This window comes from Anas platyrhynchos, chromosome 3 (genome assembly GCF_047663525.1).
Source record: "Anas platyrhynchos isolate ZD024472 breed Pekin duck chromosome 3, IASCAAS_PekinDuck_T2T, whole genome shotgun sequence".
Taxonomy (NCBI): domain Eukaryota; kingdom Metazoa; phylum Chordata; class Aves; order Anseriformes; family Anatidae; genus Anas; species Anas platyrhynchos.
Window position 1 is genome coordinate 46,746,154 of NC_092589.1, and position 16,986 is coordinate 46,763,139.

The 16,986-nt window shown below is 47.5% G+C and overlaps 1 protein-coding gene and 1 long non-coding RNA gene across 4 annotated transcripts in view; one reads left to right on the forward strand and one right to left on the reverse strand.

Annotated features, from left to right (window-relative positions):
• The first annotated feature begins 2,683 nt into the window (after positions 1-2,683).
• LOC106016325 (uncharacterized) overlaps positions 2,684-16,986 on the forward strand; it is a 29,585-nt gene continuing 15,282 nt past the window's right edge. Inside the window, exons 1-3 of the long non-coding RNA XR_005264692.2 lie at positions 2,684-3,508; positions 9,080-14,559; positions 14,678-14,788. This is a non-coding gene — a long non-coding RNA (uncharacterized lncRNA). The remainder of the gene's footprint in view (positions 3,509-9,079; positions 14,560-14,677; positions 14,789-16,986) is intronic.
• KIF25 (kinesin family member 25) overlaps positions 8,611-16,986 on the reverse strand; it is a 40,108-nt gene continuing 31,732 nt past the window's right edge. For 2 of the 3 annotated variants that reach the window (XM_027454235.3, XM_027454236.3), the window contains 4 exons: positions 15,371-15,522; positions 12,790-12,987; positions 10,071-10,226; positions 8,611-8,825 (listed from right to left, as the gene is read on the reverse strand). In XM_027454235.3, the coding sequence (XP_027310036.2) occupies positions 8,668-8,825; positions 10,071-10,226; positions 12,790-12,987; positions 15,371-15,522 (664 nt within the window). In that variant the 3' untranslated portion in view covers positions 8,611-8,667. Of the gene's footprint in view, positions 8,826-9,455; positions 9,611-10,070; positions 10,227-12,789; positions 12,988-15,370; positions 15,523-16,986 lie in introns of all 3 variants that reach the window. The other variant, XR_011808293.1, reaches the window with a different exon arrangement.

Here is a 16,986-nt window from a genome sequence, read left to right on the forward strand (position 1 = left end):
TTGTATATATATATTTTTTTCCTTCCAAGAGGTGGATGTCAGTGATGTCTTCCATTTGAGATAGATAGGTTTTGGAAATGAATGTGCTGCTGGGCTGTAACCCATGCGTGAGCTCAGCTTCCAGTGGAAAACCATGAACACTGCCGTCACTGGAACAACTCCTTTTCTTCCCTGCCAGCCTCGGCAGCAAGTTGCCAGAGGGGCCTCTGTCATACCTTGAGGACCCAGTCCAGCCGGTTGGAGTCAGCTGGAGCGCTGATGGGGGCTGAATCTAAGTAATGAGACATGGGACAAGCTGCTCACGGTGGTTGGTAGAGAGAACAGCGTGTGGACAACTCCCAGGGGTGTAGAGAGCTCCTGTCAGCATCCCCCTGGGGGCTGCATCAGGGACGAGCACACCAGCACATGTCATGCAAAGCGCTGCCGAGGAGCTCTGCTGTAAGTCACCTAACCTGCTGGCCTAGTGTCTGGCGTGGGTAAAGGAAAGTTTTGCTTTTCTTGGGACATAAAATCTCGGAAGGAGTGCCCCAGTATAGCTACTCATATCTCTTCTCAAAGGAGCTCGCTGGCAGGAGTTTGTATAAATTCTTTTTCTCCTTTTCCCTGGCTGTATTATAGACTGCTAAAGATAGTGTTTTGGTTTTTGTTTTGGTTAAAAAAGGTATTTTTAAAAATGTGCTTCAATAGTATAGTGTTGCTCCTAGTCTTGACATTTTTCCCCTTTGTACTTCCCACCCCTGTTGAGGACCTGCTGGGTATCTGCTTCATTTGTTCTTGAGGACGAGAAGCTCACACAACTTTGGCTAAGGGGGTTGGTAACAGAGTTTTTTATAGAAGTAAACTTTAATATTAAATATTAAAGCAATATATTAAGCAATCTGATTCACAAGGGCTTTGTCATTTCTCTGTTGCTTTGCTGGACAAGTAATGGAGTGATAGCAGGCAAGAAGGTGCTAACGTGGATGCTGCTGCCTGGAACACGTAGGATGGATGAGCTGGTCTGTGAAGACGGGACTTCTCGTGGCACCAGTGAACCCCACATGCAGGAGGAATGCAGTGACACAGCGAGGGATGGGGACGCTTTGTTGCGGCACCCGGTGGGTGCTGAGGCACACCGAGTGCAGTAAGTCCTCGGAGGTACGGCCTGAGGACGTTTAAGCAAAGCGTGCTGTGCTGAAGCTGACAGGGGGGGCGTTGGGCCGAGTGAGAGCAGTGAGCCCCGGGAAGCTGGAGGCGTTCCGAGGGGCAGAGCAGCCCCGGAGCGAGAAGCGCTGCCCGCGGTGCCCGGGGCCAAGCCCGGCGGCCATCTCGGGGCCGGGCCCATGGCCGGGCGCGGGCCGCCCCCTCCCGGCCGAGGCGGCGCCGTGAGGCGGCAGCGCGGGGCCGGGGCGCGGGGCGGCGCCCGAGGAGCGCGGCGGGGGCGGCCGGGGCCGGGACCGGGACGGAGCCCAGGGCCTGGGGAGGGGCTGGCGGCGCCGCCCCGTGCTCCGCTGCCCCCTCGGCCGGTGCCCGAGCCCGGCTCTGGAGGTGGCGTTTAGCCTTCCTGGTAGAGCGCTGGTGAAGGGCATAGCTGTGGGATTTTAAAACTCCGCTTGATCTTTATTCCTGGAAATCCTTGTCCCGCGTTTTTATTTTAAATCTCACAAACAGGTTTATACCAGCCTTTTTTTTTTTTTCCAGTGAGATAACTGGGTGCGGCATGTGCTACAGGTCTTAAGTCTCAGCCCCCCGAGGAAAACGCCACAGAGTACTGGGAGGACAGCGGTCGCTCCCTGCTCCTCACTGGGTGCAGGCTGTGCTGCCCTCCCTGCTGGGCCACCTCAGACCCGACTGTCACACATGTGTCCAAAAGCATCCCCTCCAGAGACTCTAGGAGCACACACAGAGGCATCCTCCGTGTCCCCAAACCTCAGCCCAGGGTAGTGCCATTGGGACACCTCCCGGTTCCCTTTGCCACAACTGCTGCAGGCACCGGTGTGGTGAGGATGCACTGCTCTGTGCTCAGGCGATGGGGATCTGTGAGCAACACCACACGCTGTAGGAGGATGGGTGTTTTTCTGCCCTCGGTGCATAATTCGGCACCCAGGGGTGACAGTGACACGGCTCTGTACCTACCACTGTGGCACCCGCGCTTACCGACCACTGGTAATAAGAGGCAGTGCAGTTTGCTGTTGCTCCTGGCTGAGGTATTGGCTGAGGTATTGAAATCTTTCTTGCCTGGCCTGTGGGTTGCGCTCCTATATTTAGCGTTAAATCGCTTGGTGTAGGTGTGCGGGAGCTTTACCCCAGGTCTGATGGCAGGAAGCAGGAGCTGCGGCCAGGCTCCACGCAGCCTCTGCTGAAGCAACTCCTGAGTGCTCTGCTCTGCGTTGCGGGGCCAGCGGCACTGGAAGTGCCCCATCCCCTCCTCCCAGTATTGCTGGGGCCACAAGGGGTTTTCTGCCCAGATGATCCGTCTATGGCTAATGCAAATGCTCTGCTCATGGTCTTTCTAGACAGATGTGAAGAGAGGGCTCCCGTAATCCTGCTTTTAAAGTACTGATGCACTGAGGTGTGTTTAGAGAACATCCAGAAGCCCAATGTATTTTTTGTGTGTATTTTTGGACATCAAGAACCAAACTCACGCTTAGGGAATACCTTGAGGTCAGGTGTGTGAGCACCAGGGCTTTGTCTCTCACCTCTGTAGAGCTGCAGTCCCCACCTGGCTCCACACCCAGGCGTTCAGCTGGCCCTGTCCTGCAGCTGTAGCCGAGCAGTAGGACTTGCTGTGGGAGCAGCTGGATGCAATTTTGCTTAACGTTTGCACTAATAGGGAGGGCACAAAACTTTTCAATTTGCTTCAACACAAACCACTTTGAGAGAAGTAATTCTGCTGAAGCAGAATTACTGCTGAAAAACACGGGGTGGGGGCGAGCATGTGAAGGGACAGCCCTGCAGCCATGCTGCTGGCTTTATCCTTTTTTTCTGGTTCTGCAGCCCAAGAGAGTAGGAGCTCATGTGGGTGGCCTTCCATGGATGTTGCCAGAGCTCTGGGTGAGCTTTCAGACAACCCCACGCCTTTAAGGGTAACAAGCTTTAAGAAAGCCCCAAAGCTGCTGCCCCAGGTGCTGCTACCACTGCTCCAGCCCAGCTTCATCGCTGCAGTCCTGCAGCCTCTGGGCTGCCTCGGTAATTCCAGGCAGGTGCCCACACAGCTACAAGTGCAATTTCTCATCCAGAGAACATACAGATATAACACAGAGCATGGTGACAGTGGGGACAGATGCTTCAGAGGTAATACCCTGGGCCTGGAGAAGCACGAGGTTTGCTGGTGGCCCTGAACTGCATCCTGCTGCCCAGGGGCAGGGGCAGGAAGGGCTCTGGGCAGCTCAGCTGATGCCCTAGCACAGCTGGGAGTAGGTCCACAAGGAGGGTGCCACAGACAAGTGCAATCAACGTGGAGGAAAACATCTCTCCTCTGCAGGGAAGAGCTGGGGAAAGGCAGAGGTCCTTGCAGACCCACCAGCAGGTGAGTCACCAGCAGCTTCTGGTGGTGCGGCCCTGTGGGTGAGCTGCCTGGGGGCCATGGCTTGCTAAGGGCATCCTATCCCATCCTATCCCGTCCCATCCTGTCCCTTCCCGTGTGCTGTTGTGCCTGGTTGTCTCCAGAAAGTGGCTGTTGTGCATTGCTCCGTGGAGTATTTCATCTGTTGCAAGTCCTCTCTCCTTGTCTGGGGGGAATGCAAGATGTGCTGCTGCTGAAGGTGCGGGTGCAGCTTGCTGTGGTCAGGCATCGCCGTCTCTTCCTGCCCCTTTACGTGAGGGAGGAAGTATCATCTTCTGCATTTTGGACTTTCAAAGCCTCTGCCATAGCTTCCAGAACTTTTTATAGCAATGGTTTGTTTTTTTGTTGTTGTTGTTTTTTCTTTTTATTCTTCTTTGTTTAGAAGAGGGCAGAAACTCTTTAGTGCAGTCCAGAGGAAAATGAGAGGGAATAACACGCCTCTGGTGCTTGCCTCCAAGTGAACTGCTGGGCAGTGGCTCAGCCCTGCCAGGGCAATAATTTCACGTTGCAGAAAAAGGGCGAGAGGGGACACGTGTTGGAGGAGGTGCTGGCAAGCATGAGGCCGGAGGAGCTGGGGGAACAAGGGGCTGATAACTTGGCTTCTTTTTGGATTCCCCATGGAGATGAGAAAAGGGCTCGTTTTTGGCCTGCAGTCTGGACAGGCTGTGCAGATCTCTTGTTCCTGGAGTCTGGTGACTAACCATGGCCTGGATTTTTCCCTCATCGTTTCTTATCAAGGCTGTTGCTAAATACTTGTTACAGCTGGAGCTCTGCAGTTCTCCTCCTGTTGCCGTGTTTAGGCCCTGGTGTTCGCGCTGTTAGGACTGACGTGTGGATGTCTTTGGGCACTTCAGCATTGCGGCAGGACCTCTGAGGCTGGTCTCCCAGTCTTTAGGGATGTCACACTGAACACACGACGTGGGTTTGGGGCACTACAGAAAGTTACTCGAGTCTTGTGTTTGAGACTCCTCTTCCAAATGCTTCGTCTGATCCGTCTCAGGCTGCTGGCTGTGGGGAAGGGGATCACCCTTCTGTTTGTGGGAGAGCTTGGGTAAAAGCACAGGTGGAAAGGATTCCTGTTGTGAGGCAACGAGGCTGTTAAACAGCCTGTATAAAACCCGTCCACGAGCTCAGGGAGGGATTTGCAGTAGAGCACGGAGGTGTGTTATCAGCTGGCTTTAGCACTCCCCACGCTGCCCGCGTGGTTCCTGCAACATTCGAAGCTCCGGGCAGGCGCTGCGGTGCCCCAAGGCCTGTGGCCTTCCCTCGCTGTCCCCTGCCCCCTGCACCATGCCTGCCCCTAAATGTCACCAGAGACCAGCCAAGCACAGTTTTAGGACGCTGATGGTTTGGACACGTTGCCAACCCCAGTCAAGACCACTGGCACCATGCCCTTTATTAAAGATGAATCCGAACAAACAGCACCGAGCGCGGCTGTCGGCTCCCCCCAGGCAGAGCCCTACGTGAGCTCAAAAACACTCAACTTCTCTTTCAGACTGTGTCTCTCTCATTTAGAAACCGAATACGCTGCAAGATTAAAATCTTGCTTTGTTAAAAGGGATGTAGGGACAGAAAAACATCCTAGGCAACAATTCCCCTCGCTCACGCCCTTCAATTAGATCACCCTCTGCCCTCCTCTGGACAGCGCGTGGCTCGCGGTGCTGTCTGGCGGGGCTATTTTTAAAGCATTGCTCAAAAGCCACGCGGGGTTTGTGAGAGGCTGGGTACGTTCAGCCTGTCTGCAACCTGGGCCTGCCTCTTCTCCCTCTGCAGCCGCTGCCCCTGCTTGCTCTGGTGGCGGAGGGGTCACAGGCCCGGCGGCTTGTGACTGCTTGCCCACAGCAGGAGCTGAAAGCCTTTCCCAAAACTTCCCCCCCTTCTTGCCTGCGCCTTCTGCGGAGGTTTGGAAAAGCTCTTTGTCAAATGGAGTCGGCGATGATGACTGTTTAATAACAAATTAAGCATTTTTGTGACCCTTCCAATGCTAATTATGGTTTTCCTAGCCTGAGCAGCCTCTCTTTGCGGTGTGGCTGCTGCCAAGGCATGAAGCCACACGTGGAAATTGAATGTATAACATTCAAACTTCAGCATAGGTCGGGGTTTTGTTTCAGACTTGGCCAAAGGTGTGGGCGGGTTTAATTACCGCTTTTATTTATTGATTGATTTTTTTAACCCTGTGCTGAGCTGCAGCACTGTTAAGCAATTGTGCTCGTTTGCAAATCAAGTCTCTTCCCTGCTCTCTGCTGCTCAGAGCGCTCCCAGGTCAGGGGGAAGCTCAGCGGCTTCTGCACAAAGGGCATAGGGATCCCCAGCGTGAATGTCCTATGATCTGGACAACTTCCTGCGTGGGGCAGGACGTGAGCTCCAGTTCTTTGTCTCCAGACCAGATCCCGATGTTCTGCTTTTACGGAGGGCACTCGGTGGTGAGTCAGAGGCTGTGCAAGCAGGGGTCGAGGAGGTGAGGGCTGGAAGCTGCTTCCCTTCACACCAGGTGCTTGGGGACACGTGGGCATGAGCAGTGGCCTCCCAGCAGCTGCTGCGCTTGTCAGGCTACACAGCATTTGCCCCTTGGCCAACCTGATGCTAAACCGAGTTGCTGAAATATTCCCAGGGCCAAATTGCCTGGTGTGCCCTGTGGTTTGTGGAATGGTTTGAGAAGGAGGTGGAGGCAGCTAGCTGCCACTGCACGTGTAGTTTGCTCAGCTCATGGGCAGGGCAAGGCAAAAGGCAGAATAAATTCTAGAGGAGCATCTGAAGCCTGGTTCAGCGGGTAGCAGCTGCGTGGTGCCTATTTTGCAGTCTGTATTGCAGCTGGCAAGGGGACAGGGCAAGGTGCGATGCAGAACGCAGGTACCAGAGAAAAGCCATTTCGCCCTTGCAACTTTTGCCCTTCTTTCCTTCAGTGCATCGAAGCTGGTGCTGGGATTGAGAAATCAAGTGTCTGTAACCCAGGAAATTCCCAAACTGAAAGTTCTTAGGGCAAAATGTTAACCCTGCTGCCCTGCATAGCCTGTACGCTTCGCTGCGTAGGCCAGGGAGTAATATGCTACACTGGAAAGGAAAACAGGAATAGGGAATGCTGCATATGCACCATTTGGCAGAGTTTATGTTAATGTAGAAACTTAAACTTTTGGTATTTGCTGATATTTAAAGGTTTTATTTCTCAGCTTTAACAATAGGCATTGCTGCTTTTTCCCTGTCACACAGATGATAGATAAAGGCCAAGTTTTAGAGAGCAGCTCCAGAAAAGCAAGCACGGATCATAACAAGTTACATGCAACACTTAGAAAGTGCAAAATCCTCAAAAATATTTGAGGGCCTTAAAGATGCTGGTGGATTCAGCTAGCCCTCTCATCCCTCTCATGTCACTTAACCACTTTCAGAGCTCTAATCGTGGCTGATTTAGTAGCCTTGTCATCGGACTAGGGCAAGCTTGAAGCTGTCTGCTCCTGCATTTCGCTTAACAGGCTGACATTCCTCACTCTGACACTTTCTTATCTGAGATTCCTTCAGTGACCGTTCAGCTTTATAAGGTCCCGTGTCCAGATTCTTTTTCTACCCGTCTGTTACTGCTGGAATCGGGTAAAGTTGAGGCATTTTTAACCTCATGACATTATTTAGGAAAACAAGTCTTATTACAGCTCTCCAAGTTGCAATGCCAATGTTCTGAGCACCAGAGCACCGCATGCAACACAGCAGCTGTTACATATTCAAGGGTGAAATTCCAATAATAGTATGCTATATAATTTCTGGATAAATATTTACGCTTGTGAAGGCTAAGTGACTTGGAGTACTATAAACTCCAGCCTTTGGGGCAGGCCACTGCAACTTAAGCCTTCTTGCAGTGACCTAGTGCTGACCTTTCTCCCAGGCTAGAGGCAGAGTGATTGCTGGAGGTAAAAATTCAAAGTGAATCCTGAGGCCTCTGCTGAGCTATAAAGCAGTGCATAAAATGCATCAGATGTTATTTGAATGCATCTACTCATCTCAGAATCACTTCTCACCTTGCCTAAGTTTCCTTGAAACATCTGTCCATATAACTTCATTCACTAACCCCGTGCGATGTCGTTTCACTATTGGTGAAGGAGTGTAAAAGCCTCTTGAGGATGACTAGCATCATATCATGAGCTGGGTTCTTGGTGTTTTATTCATTTGATAGATGGGAGGCGTGTATTTATGCTGTTAGAGTGTGCGGACAACTTCAATGTTGTGGTGTGGTTAACTTTGGAAATGCAACTGAAACAACAAGCAGGACTGCTACTGAAATGGTTGTAGGAATTAGGTCCTGTTAGCCATTAGGAGCTGTAGTTCTGGGTCCTTCAGCCCTCATGGAGTGAGCAAACAAACAAACAAGAGGCAAAGCTGTAGTCATTGTAGTCATGTACAGCTGTAGGCAAGCTGTAGCAGAGCTGGGATTCGCTCCTTCCACTTAACCTGAACATGTTTTTAAAAAGCTGTGTGACCCCTCACTTGCTTCCTAAACTCCATTCCAGAGGTGTAACAGCTGTAGCCTTACTCCTTTTTCTCCATCTCACTAGTGCTGTTATTCCATACCTAAAACCAGAGAAAACTCCATTCAGTACAGCTGATGGGCTCCTTTACCCTCCTACCTGTCAACAGTGCACTGGGAATGACCCCATCCACGCGAGACAGAAGAGCGAGCCGTGATGGTGTGTCTCATTTTAATGTAAGCTGTGAGGAAGTATTTCATTTGCTGCTCTGAAGCACTGGAATGCTGTTCAGACTCCTGCCTTCTACTGAGAAAACAGAAGGCAGCCTTGGCCTTTCAGAAGCGAGCCATCCTAAATCAGGGGTCTGTTGACTTAGTTCTACTTACTTGCCTAGAGGAAACACATCGCCAAAACTATGTCTTGAAGTAGCTTTCCTAAGAAAGCCTGATTTATTTCTATGAGAGTCCACCATGGCTGGTAGCTGTTGTCAATTCTTGTTATTATCTTTGGAGCTAGAACATTATCAGCAGGTTTATGGCTTACTAATGCCATGTTGAGGATTGCTTATTTTATCTGGCAGTTGATATCTAAAAGAATGGCTTTAGGACAACGATATACATTTCAGCCTGAGGAACTCATTAATAATACTTTAATCCATGGGAGTCTTAGGTTTTATTTTGCTTTACTCTGCACTGGGAGATTTTTTTTCTTGATCTGTCCTCTCTGAACTTGCCGAGCACGAGTTCCAAATCCCAGAGACTGCAGAGATTCTGTCAAGTACTTCTGGTCGGGAGAGATGCACAGCATCACCAGCAGTTTGGCATCACCTCCTGGAAGCAGGAAAAAGCCCAAACATGCTCATTTATCTTGTTATTTTCAGTAAGTTATGCACCAGTAATGTACAGATGTACATAGTGACCAGTATAGGCTGCCAGTGCTTCTATGAAGCAGAAGACAACATGAGGAAGGCTACGGAAAACAGGCAACTCCTTAAAATGAAGCCTATGTCTACCAATATGATGCTTTTTTCAGTAGGATAAACACTTCGTAATTTGTAATATAGATTTTTTTTTTTCCCTTACAGCATTACCAGTTAGTCTGCGTGTATCTTAAGGTCTGGACACCTCATTAAGCTTTGTCAAATGATTGCAAATTCAGGATCTTCTTTGTGTGACATTTTTTTATCATGTTTGTGACAAAAAAGCAAAACAGATTTAGTAAAAGTTCAGAGAATGATCAAGCAAACAAGGAAATCACCACTTTCAACACTTTATGTAAACAGTGTCACCCAGGTCATGCACCAGACAGACGTGGTTAAAGCCAGGCTCGGTGCCCACACAGCTTAGCTCCTGGACTTGTTTCTTTGGCTTTCCCCTTTCACAGGATGGACTCTAGCAGTAGATGAAATTAGAAGTTCAAGCACAGTGCATAGTCTTTCAGAAACTCTGCAGAGCTATTACCTGAGTCACTGCCAAAGCTTTGAACTGGAGACTAAAAGCACGAGGGCTGATGCTTTCCGGCAGAAGAAGAATGGACTACCCCATGGACTGACACGGATTCAACAGTACTGAGGGAATTCCACTTGCTTTAAAATTATTTCTGCACAGAGGAGGAGCTAGAGAGGAAGAGGTGACCCAGATACAAAGAGTCATAGTATAGTACCATGCATATGTTCTGGAGTCTCTCTCCTTTGTCCTACTGCTTCAGGGCCCAATATTAAGGAACGTGCAAATGCATGGCTGCATGCTGTAGTAGTAAAGACTGAAGCTTAACTTGAGAGTGTACGTGACCTGAAACACCAGTGAGGTACAATCATTACCCTTCGCTATCCTGATAGAGATGTGATTATTCTAAATGCATTCATAAACTGAACCTTGGCAAACAGGAGGGCTTTGCCAAATTCAGAGCTCTCCCTGTACTCCCGGAGCTGTGTAGTCACACCACTCCTGCAAACAGAGGCGCACGTAGGAGGAGTGTCACTGCACAATCCTCCTCTGGCTTTGCGCAACAAAGGAGGGGAAAAGACTGGGAAATTAAGTCTATGTTGTTAAATGAAAGCCAGAATACTTCCTTACCTACAGAGTCCTGGAGCAGATGCGTGAGTTTGCTGTTTCGGTAGGGGACGTGAGATCTTTGCTCTGCTATCGCTCCGAGGACGTCGGCCAGGGCAGACAGGCTGCGGTTAATGAAGGACGTCTCTCTCAGTGCTGCCCCTGTCACTCCAGACATGCCTAACATGTGGAGAAAAAGGCAATGGTAAGAGCAAGTAAAGCTGCTTTGACTGTAATCTGTGAGAAATTCTGTTGCTGTATCACACACTTCAGACACGATGTTTTTAAACACAGATTCTCAGCTGTGACTTCCAGTCCAGCCATGCCAAAGGCAAGATGCAGCGGTTGCTTACTGCAGAGTGCAAACCCATTGTGCAGCGTTTCTGCTCGTCTGAAGGAAGGTTAAAAAAGGTTCAGTGCCTGCAGATGGTTTAGAGTACCTCGTGTTGAAGCTGATCCCTTCAGCTGTACAATGCATCTTGTCTCCGTATGTATCACAACAGGGAACTGAGAAAGTAGGAACACCGTAAGGTCGGACAAGACAGCACTGCTTTTGAAAACAGCAGGCCACGGCACCTTGGGAGAGAAGGCTGGTGTGTTCCACCATTTTCATAACAGCTAACTGCCCATGCTGTAACTCTTAAGAGGAACAAGAGTGGCACTGACAGCATTACCTGCAGAAACAGAACTGTACAGCAGCCGTACGTGTGAGAGGTTTATGCTCACCAAAGTCTGTGAGATGCTGTTCTTTACGGTATCATTTGTCATGGTTGGTCACACAGGAAAACGATGCCCTTTTACCATCCACCCAGCATGGTGGTCTGTAACTATCTGCACTGACCTCAAACAGCACCAGAAAGGGTGTTGTCTGCTCACCGAGTTGCACCAATTTACAAAGGCACTGTGATCTCAACTCATTGATCAGTCTGGATGAGCATCCATTTAAGAGTAACTTCTCCTGTCCTTAACTCAACCATTTGGGGAAGAGAAACTTGCTATTAGCATTTAGCATCCTACTATTCAAATTCAACCTTTCTTCAGGATAGTGGAAGAGCTACACGTGGATCTGCAATCATTTATCACTACCCAGAGCACAGGATCTGTGCTAGGCAGAGCTGATGGTGGGGTCAGAAGGGGCTCACAGTTTCTTTAACTGTCTTCTGTCCCGCCTCCAGACACAGAGAGAGGCCAGGGATCTTGCTGCCCCTTTAGAGCAGCATTTTCCAAACTGGGAGAACAAGAGAGGTGTTCAGGAGACAAATGTGGAAAGGTATGGTTAGGACAAAAATAACCACAGAAGCCAGGGCAGAGGGCTGTAGAAATGGGGCAGGATGGGGCTGGAATGGTAGAGCCTCTTGGCAGAGAGGCACAGAGCAAAACCACTCAGCAAACCCTGCCACAGGGTGGACAATAATCTGAGATATATGTACAATGCATCTCAGACTAACTGTAGACTTGGGTCTCTGTCTACAGCTATCTCTAGGCTGAAGAAGGGCTCCTAAGAGAACAGCTATCACTGTAAAGCAAAAACTGCAAATAGGTCAGGGGGGTACACGTTTAAACCACTCGTATCTGTGTTTGGTCAGATGAACTTCCCCAAAGCATTTAGCTGCTTTCAAACTGAGGCTGTTTGCTAGGAAGGGATGACTTAGCTTGGAACTGGTGTAAGGGCTCAGGACGGCTGTGGCACCAGCAAGCCAAAGCGCTGATGTACATCTTAAACGTGCGTGACGGCTGCTGTACTTCTGCTCACTTAGACTTGTCTACATTTAAAAACAACTACAAGTTAATAGCTGCCCCCGCTTTTATCAGAGTAAGTCTGGCATCTTCAAATCTCCACCAGTGCAGCCGGTGGCAGAGGTTCGTCTACCGCATGTGCTGGTCCACATCTAATACTGATGAGAGTGAGCCTGCCGAGCCCCAAACCAAGTAAATGTTTGTCCTGGTTGAACTGAGAGAAGAAAAACCCACACAACATTGCTCAATTACATGTTTACCAAACAATTTCCAGCACTCGGAGCAAATGAAAAAATAATGTATTATATTAGGCTTTTCTGTAGAACAAAAGTTTAACAGTGAGGAGCAGCAAGAATTCTTGGCAGTAATGTAAAGGACTCTTTCATAATGCTAGTTCAGTTTTCAAAACATTATTTCTGGAATGGTGCGTTTGGCTGCATGGCTTTTCTTGGTAAGAAAGCTTGTCCTTTAGGAAATAATCAAGTTTCTGAAATTATTGTGTGCCTAGAGGAAGGGGGAGGAAGAAAATGCTTTGAAGAAACAACAAAAGCAATATTATCTTTTCAACACTAACTTCCTTCAAGACTTTCTCTGCACTAAGGCAGAAAAATAGTGATATCAATTATTACAGACATTTGTAATATTTAAATAATTTCTGCACTTTAAACATTCCTGTACAAAGACATGGTAATTTTCAGAGTAGAAAAACAGGCCTAAATAAAACCAATCTGCACCAGTAATATACTTATGATAGGGGAAACCGCCCTGGGCTTATTTCAGGCTAATGCAGCCAGCTTTTTGGTTAAACTGTATCAGCGTAAAACTGGAACAATCGGGCCTCAAAACTTTGTTATTTCAGGATCTGTGTTTAAACCACCCCTGCGTGAAGGCAGGGTAGCACATATTTCTACACGAGGAGCTCAATGTAAACGTTTCAATCCCCGTGTGGGAGGATCCATGCCCATCATTCCTAACAGCTTTGTCAGAAGCGGCCACGTTTGCTTACCGACACACTCGCTGCCCGCCAGATCCACCAGCTGCAGTCTGGTTCTGACTTGCTTTGGTTTCTCAGTTGCTTCAAGCTGTGCTGGGGAAGAGGCTCTGGAAGAAGAGGTGGATCTATTCTCTCTTGGTTTTTGTGGATAGGTGCAGGAAAACTCTTTATTTAGTCTCTGACTGATTTGTTCATCTTCCCATGAAGTACCTGGTTAATGGAAAAAACAAATGAGAGCTTCATATTGGCACTGGAAATTGAGATGGAGAAAAAAGTGGGGCATCAACGGGAGAAGTACAATATCAGGCTGTTCTAACTAAAGCATTACATGAGTCAGAGTCAATGGCGTGGGCAAGCTGTAGAGCTTTTTCTATCTTAATTAAGGTTTTCCGTATCGAACAGATTGATAACAAGACTCGGTGTAGGTTGTATTGTATGTAACATCCTCACTGTTTGCACTTCAATGTGGAAAACAAGGAACAGGAGTCCAGTAAGGACTTTAAAGAGGCACTTTTTTCATGTTTTAGACTGACTGCAAACAAAGTGTGATTTTGGGTGCTTGGGAGCAGTAAGTTCTGAAATCTGTTTCTCAGCCTTTGAAACATTCTCTGCTGGTGCTCTGGGGGGAAGAAAAGAAAAAAGAAAAAAGTTCATCCTGCCTCTTCTGTTCTGTCTTTTGCTGTTTTTGCTGGACCTCCTTCAGCCATCATAGCCCACTGCTGCATCTTCATATTCTTCCTCTTCCTTAGTAGCAGCATCTAGCTTACTCTGTCTGCTGGGAAGGAGGAGGAAGACGGGTTCTCTGGAAAAGCTGCTGTGACATCAGCTTAGCAAGAACATGTACAAAATGGCTTTCCCTAAAAAAAGTTTTTTCTTCATTTTTTTTTTAATCATCCACACCCTTCTCTTTTGTGAAGAAAGACGTATAAGAAAAAAGGCACACACTCTGCTATAGGTAATAGAGATAAGCAACTCTCTTGAGGACTTAAGAGTCTACTTGTAAAAGTAGAAAGTTCACAGCTGCAAAACTTGAATAAAGAGGACACTGAACTGGGCTGTAGAGCTCTGTACCTCTCCAGCTCGCCTGTTGCTAATAGCCAGTGTAGCTGTTCACTCTGTAGAATGGGCAGCTGTGTTGGCTTACACAAAATAAATGGCTTCAGGACAATCAGTGTAAAAATAAGTGTTCTCAGTCCTCTCCAGTTTGAGATGAAGAAAAAAACTGACTGCTCTCCTCAAATAATAGGTATTACTGAAACAAAATGCTGGAAGACCTTCATCAAACATGAGAAAGTGCTTGCTTGTCAACCTGGCTTTCAGTGCAGAACTCATCAGAGACTTTTTATTTAGTGACTGAGGTCTCCAGTTTTGAGATATTTGACAATTGCACTTGGATTGTAAACCAGGAATTGCTCCTTTTAAATAGACAGAATGCAGTGTCAAACTGCTACAGAGATCCATTTGCAATGCTGCTTTCCTCCCCTGTTTTGCTCACCTTGCTCACCTGCACCCATGCACTGTAAGCTGAAAGCCTGAGTCTGCATTCACCACCGACTAGAGGTGTCTGTGGAGTTTTGTTATCAGATGCAGTAGGATGACAGCAATTAGAAAGGGCAAAGGGAAGCCTGGACTAGACGAGATGGCTGGTGTGCCAGTGGTGCGAACACGCTGTGTTTTGAACATCGTTCTGATTGACAAGAATCTGGAACTGGGCAGAGCTAACATCTGGAACCATAGAGCTGCAGCATGTGAAGGAGCTGTGTCTTTTGGCAAGGGCCATAGGTAAGCCAGGGTACTGTTTGTTCTGTTTTGCTAATATTGTCGGTTTAATTTCCGATAGCAATCTAGGGGAAAAAATGTTAAATATTTTCCACTTTCTAAAACCATATTGTTGTTGCAGAGTATGAAGGAGACGGACCACAGCACTGGAAACAGAGTCTAATTACAACATAAGCAAAAGAAAACAAAGTTAATCCCCCAAAGCCGAAGTTATTCCTAAAGCAATAAACTGGTAAGTCTTGGTGTGGTAATGAAAAGTAGCAATACAGGTTTTGCCGCGCTAAATAGGACAGCTATGTTGTCTGTTCCTACCGTGGCCTGTTACTAACAGTTCAAGAGATTCTGAATTTAATGGACATTTTTGCAAGGCAGCAGGTAAAAAATAATTTTCTCACCAACAGCTTATGCTGAGCCCTAAAACATGTGGTTGGCTTCACCTCAAACTTTGCATGAAAAATGCTAGGTTTGCATGGATAATACAATACATCGTACAAAGGGACTTAACCACTCTATTTGAGCATCTATCTTATTGATACTATTTATTTAATTAGTTGTTTCACGCTATAAAGCTTCAAGAATTCTGTAAGTCAAGAGATGTGAAGTTAAAAGTTTCTAAGAAAGCTTCTAAGAAAACCATTAGCATTGAGAAATCAAACTGGTCAGTTATTTAAGAAGGTATTTATAAATTAAAGGACTGAGGGAATATATTAAGCACTGGAAAAAGGAAGAAAAACCACTATGAAAATGTCAAAGTCCACAGGCTGTTTTTCAAAAAGAACTGTCTCACAAAGTGTTTTAGTAACATCCTCCTTACCAAAGCTATCTCCAGAGACAACTGTGGTTATGGTCAGCGTAACAACCAGATGAGAACGAGAGGAATGAGCATGCACTAGCGTAGGGTGCCTGACTCGTAGCTGTAGGCCTTTGATAACCAGATGCAAAAATTCAGATGCATTTTCAACAGTCCTAGGAAGTAAAGAAACAAGCAGAAGGTTGAACTGATTCACAGTAAAAATGACATGAGAAAGCTGGTTGCGCCAGGGGAGTTTTAGGTTAGATGTTAGGAAGAGCTTCTTTACTGAAAGGGTTGTGAGGCATTGGAACAGGCTGCCCAGGGAGGTGGTGGAGTCACCATCCCTGGAAGTCTTCAAAAGACGTTTAGATGTAGAGCTTAGGGATATGGTTTAGTGGGGACTGTTAGTGTTAGGTTAGAGGTTGGACTCGATGATCTTGAGGTCTCTTCCAACCTAGAAATTCTGTGATTCTGTGATTCTGGTAACTCAGACTGGAATTTGAGCATTTCCACTTCTCGCTCTTCTAACTCCTTGTACTCTTCTTAATTCTGCCCCAGAACTAATCTCAGTTTTGAGCTGCACAAGCAGCTGTGGTATAGACCAGCAGAGTGTCAGAAGTTTTTGTAGACCGTTTTATCTTATACTATCCATTTTATTTTCCAGTTGAAATACTGCAAATATGACCAATTGTAGGGAAGAAAACCTGACACAGAGAGTAAAATCAAATGATTAGGCAAAGTAAAAAAGACACTATGATTTTCCCCAGATTTTCAGTGTTAAAAACAAATGAGTCAAGATTGCCTACCTTCTCCTTTTGCTGCACTGCTTCCTTCAATAATCACTCAAGTTGCATCACATAAACATCAGAAATTCTAGATGGGGATATAAATTATTATGACTGCACAGCACAGCCTGGTTACTGAATACTTTGAAACACACCAGATATAACACACCTTAATAACTCTCCTAAGAGGCTGCTCGCTACAGACCTGGTTCCACATCGCTGCAATCAGCAAAAGCAAGCATGTGATAAAAGGCAAGACCTTCTTGCCTTTATTTGGCTGTGAAAGTCACGCGGGGCACAAATATACTTTGTGATATGAAGAGCACTGCTTGAAGAGTTCAAAGTAAAAAAAGAACTATATTCAGATAAAACAATTTGCTCTAAAAATAAAGCAAAGGCATCTGAAGAAGAGAAAAACTCTTAGCTACACCATACCTACACACACTTAAGCAGCTACTTAAAACCAGTGCCCTCTGTAAACCAGTGACACTCTAAAATATGGCTGCAGGAGCTAAATGACCACAGCAGCCTTCAGTCTACCAGTCCCGTGCCATGTGTGCTGGCATCCCGTGCACTAGCTCTGCCCCTGTGCCCGTGATGTCTCCCTGGTTCAGCTGAGCTGGCAGCAGCAGGGAAACTGTGGCTCTAGTTCCTACCGTCAGAGGGGGCAGAGCCTCACACTGCGGGATCTGACTGGTGCCTCAAGTCCAAGGGGACAGGTCCTGCCTTCCTGAGTTCTGAGCTGCATCTTCCAGTGGCTGATCAGCCGGGACTGGATGCCCGGGGAGGTGAGCAGCCTTCACGAGGATGTACCAACAGGCAGTCGGCTTCTGCAAGCTGCTGTCGCTGTGC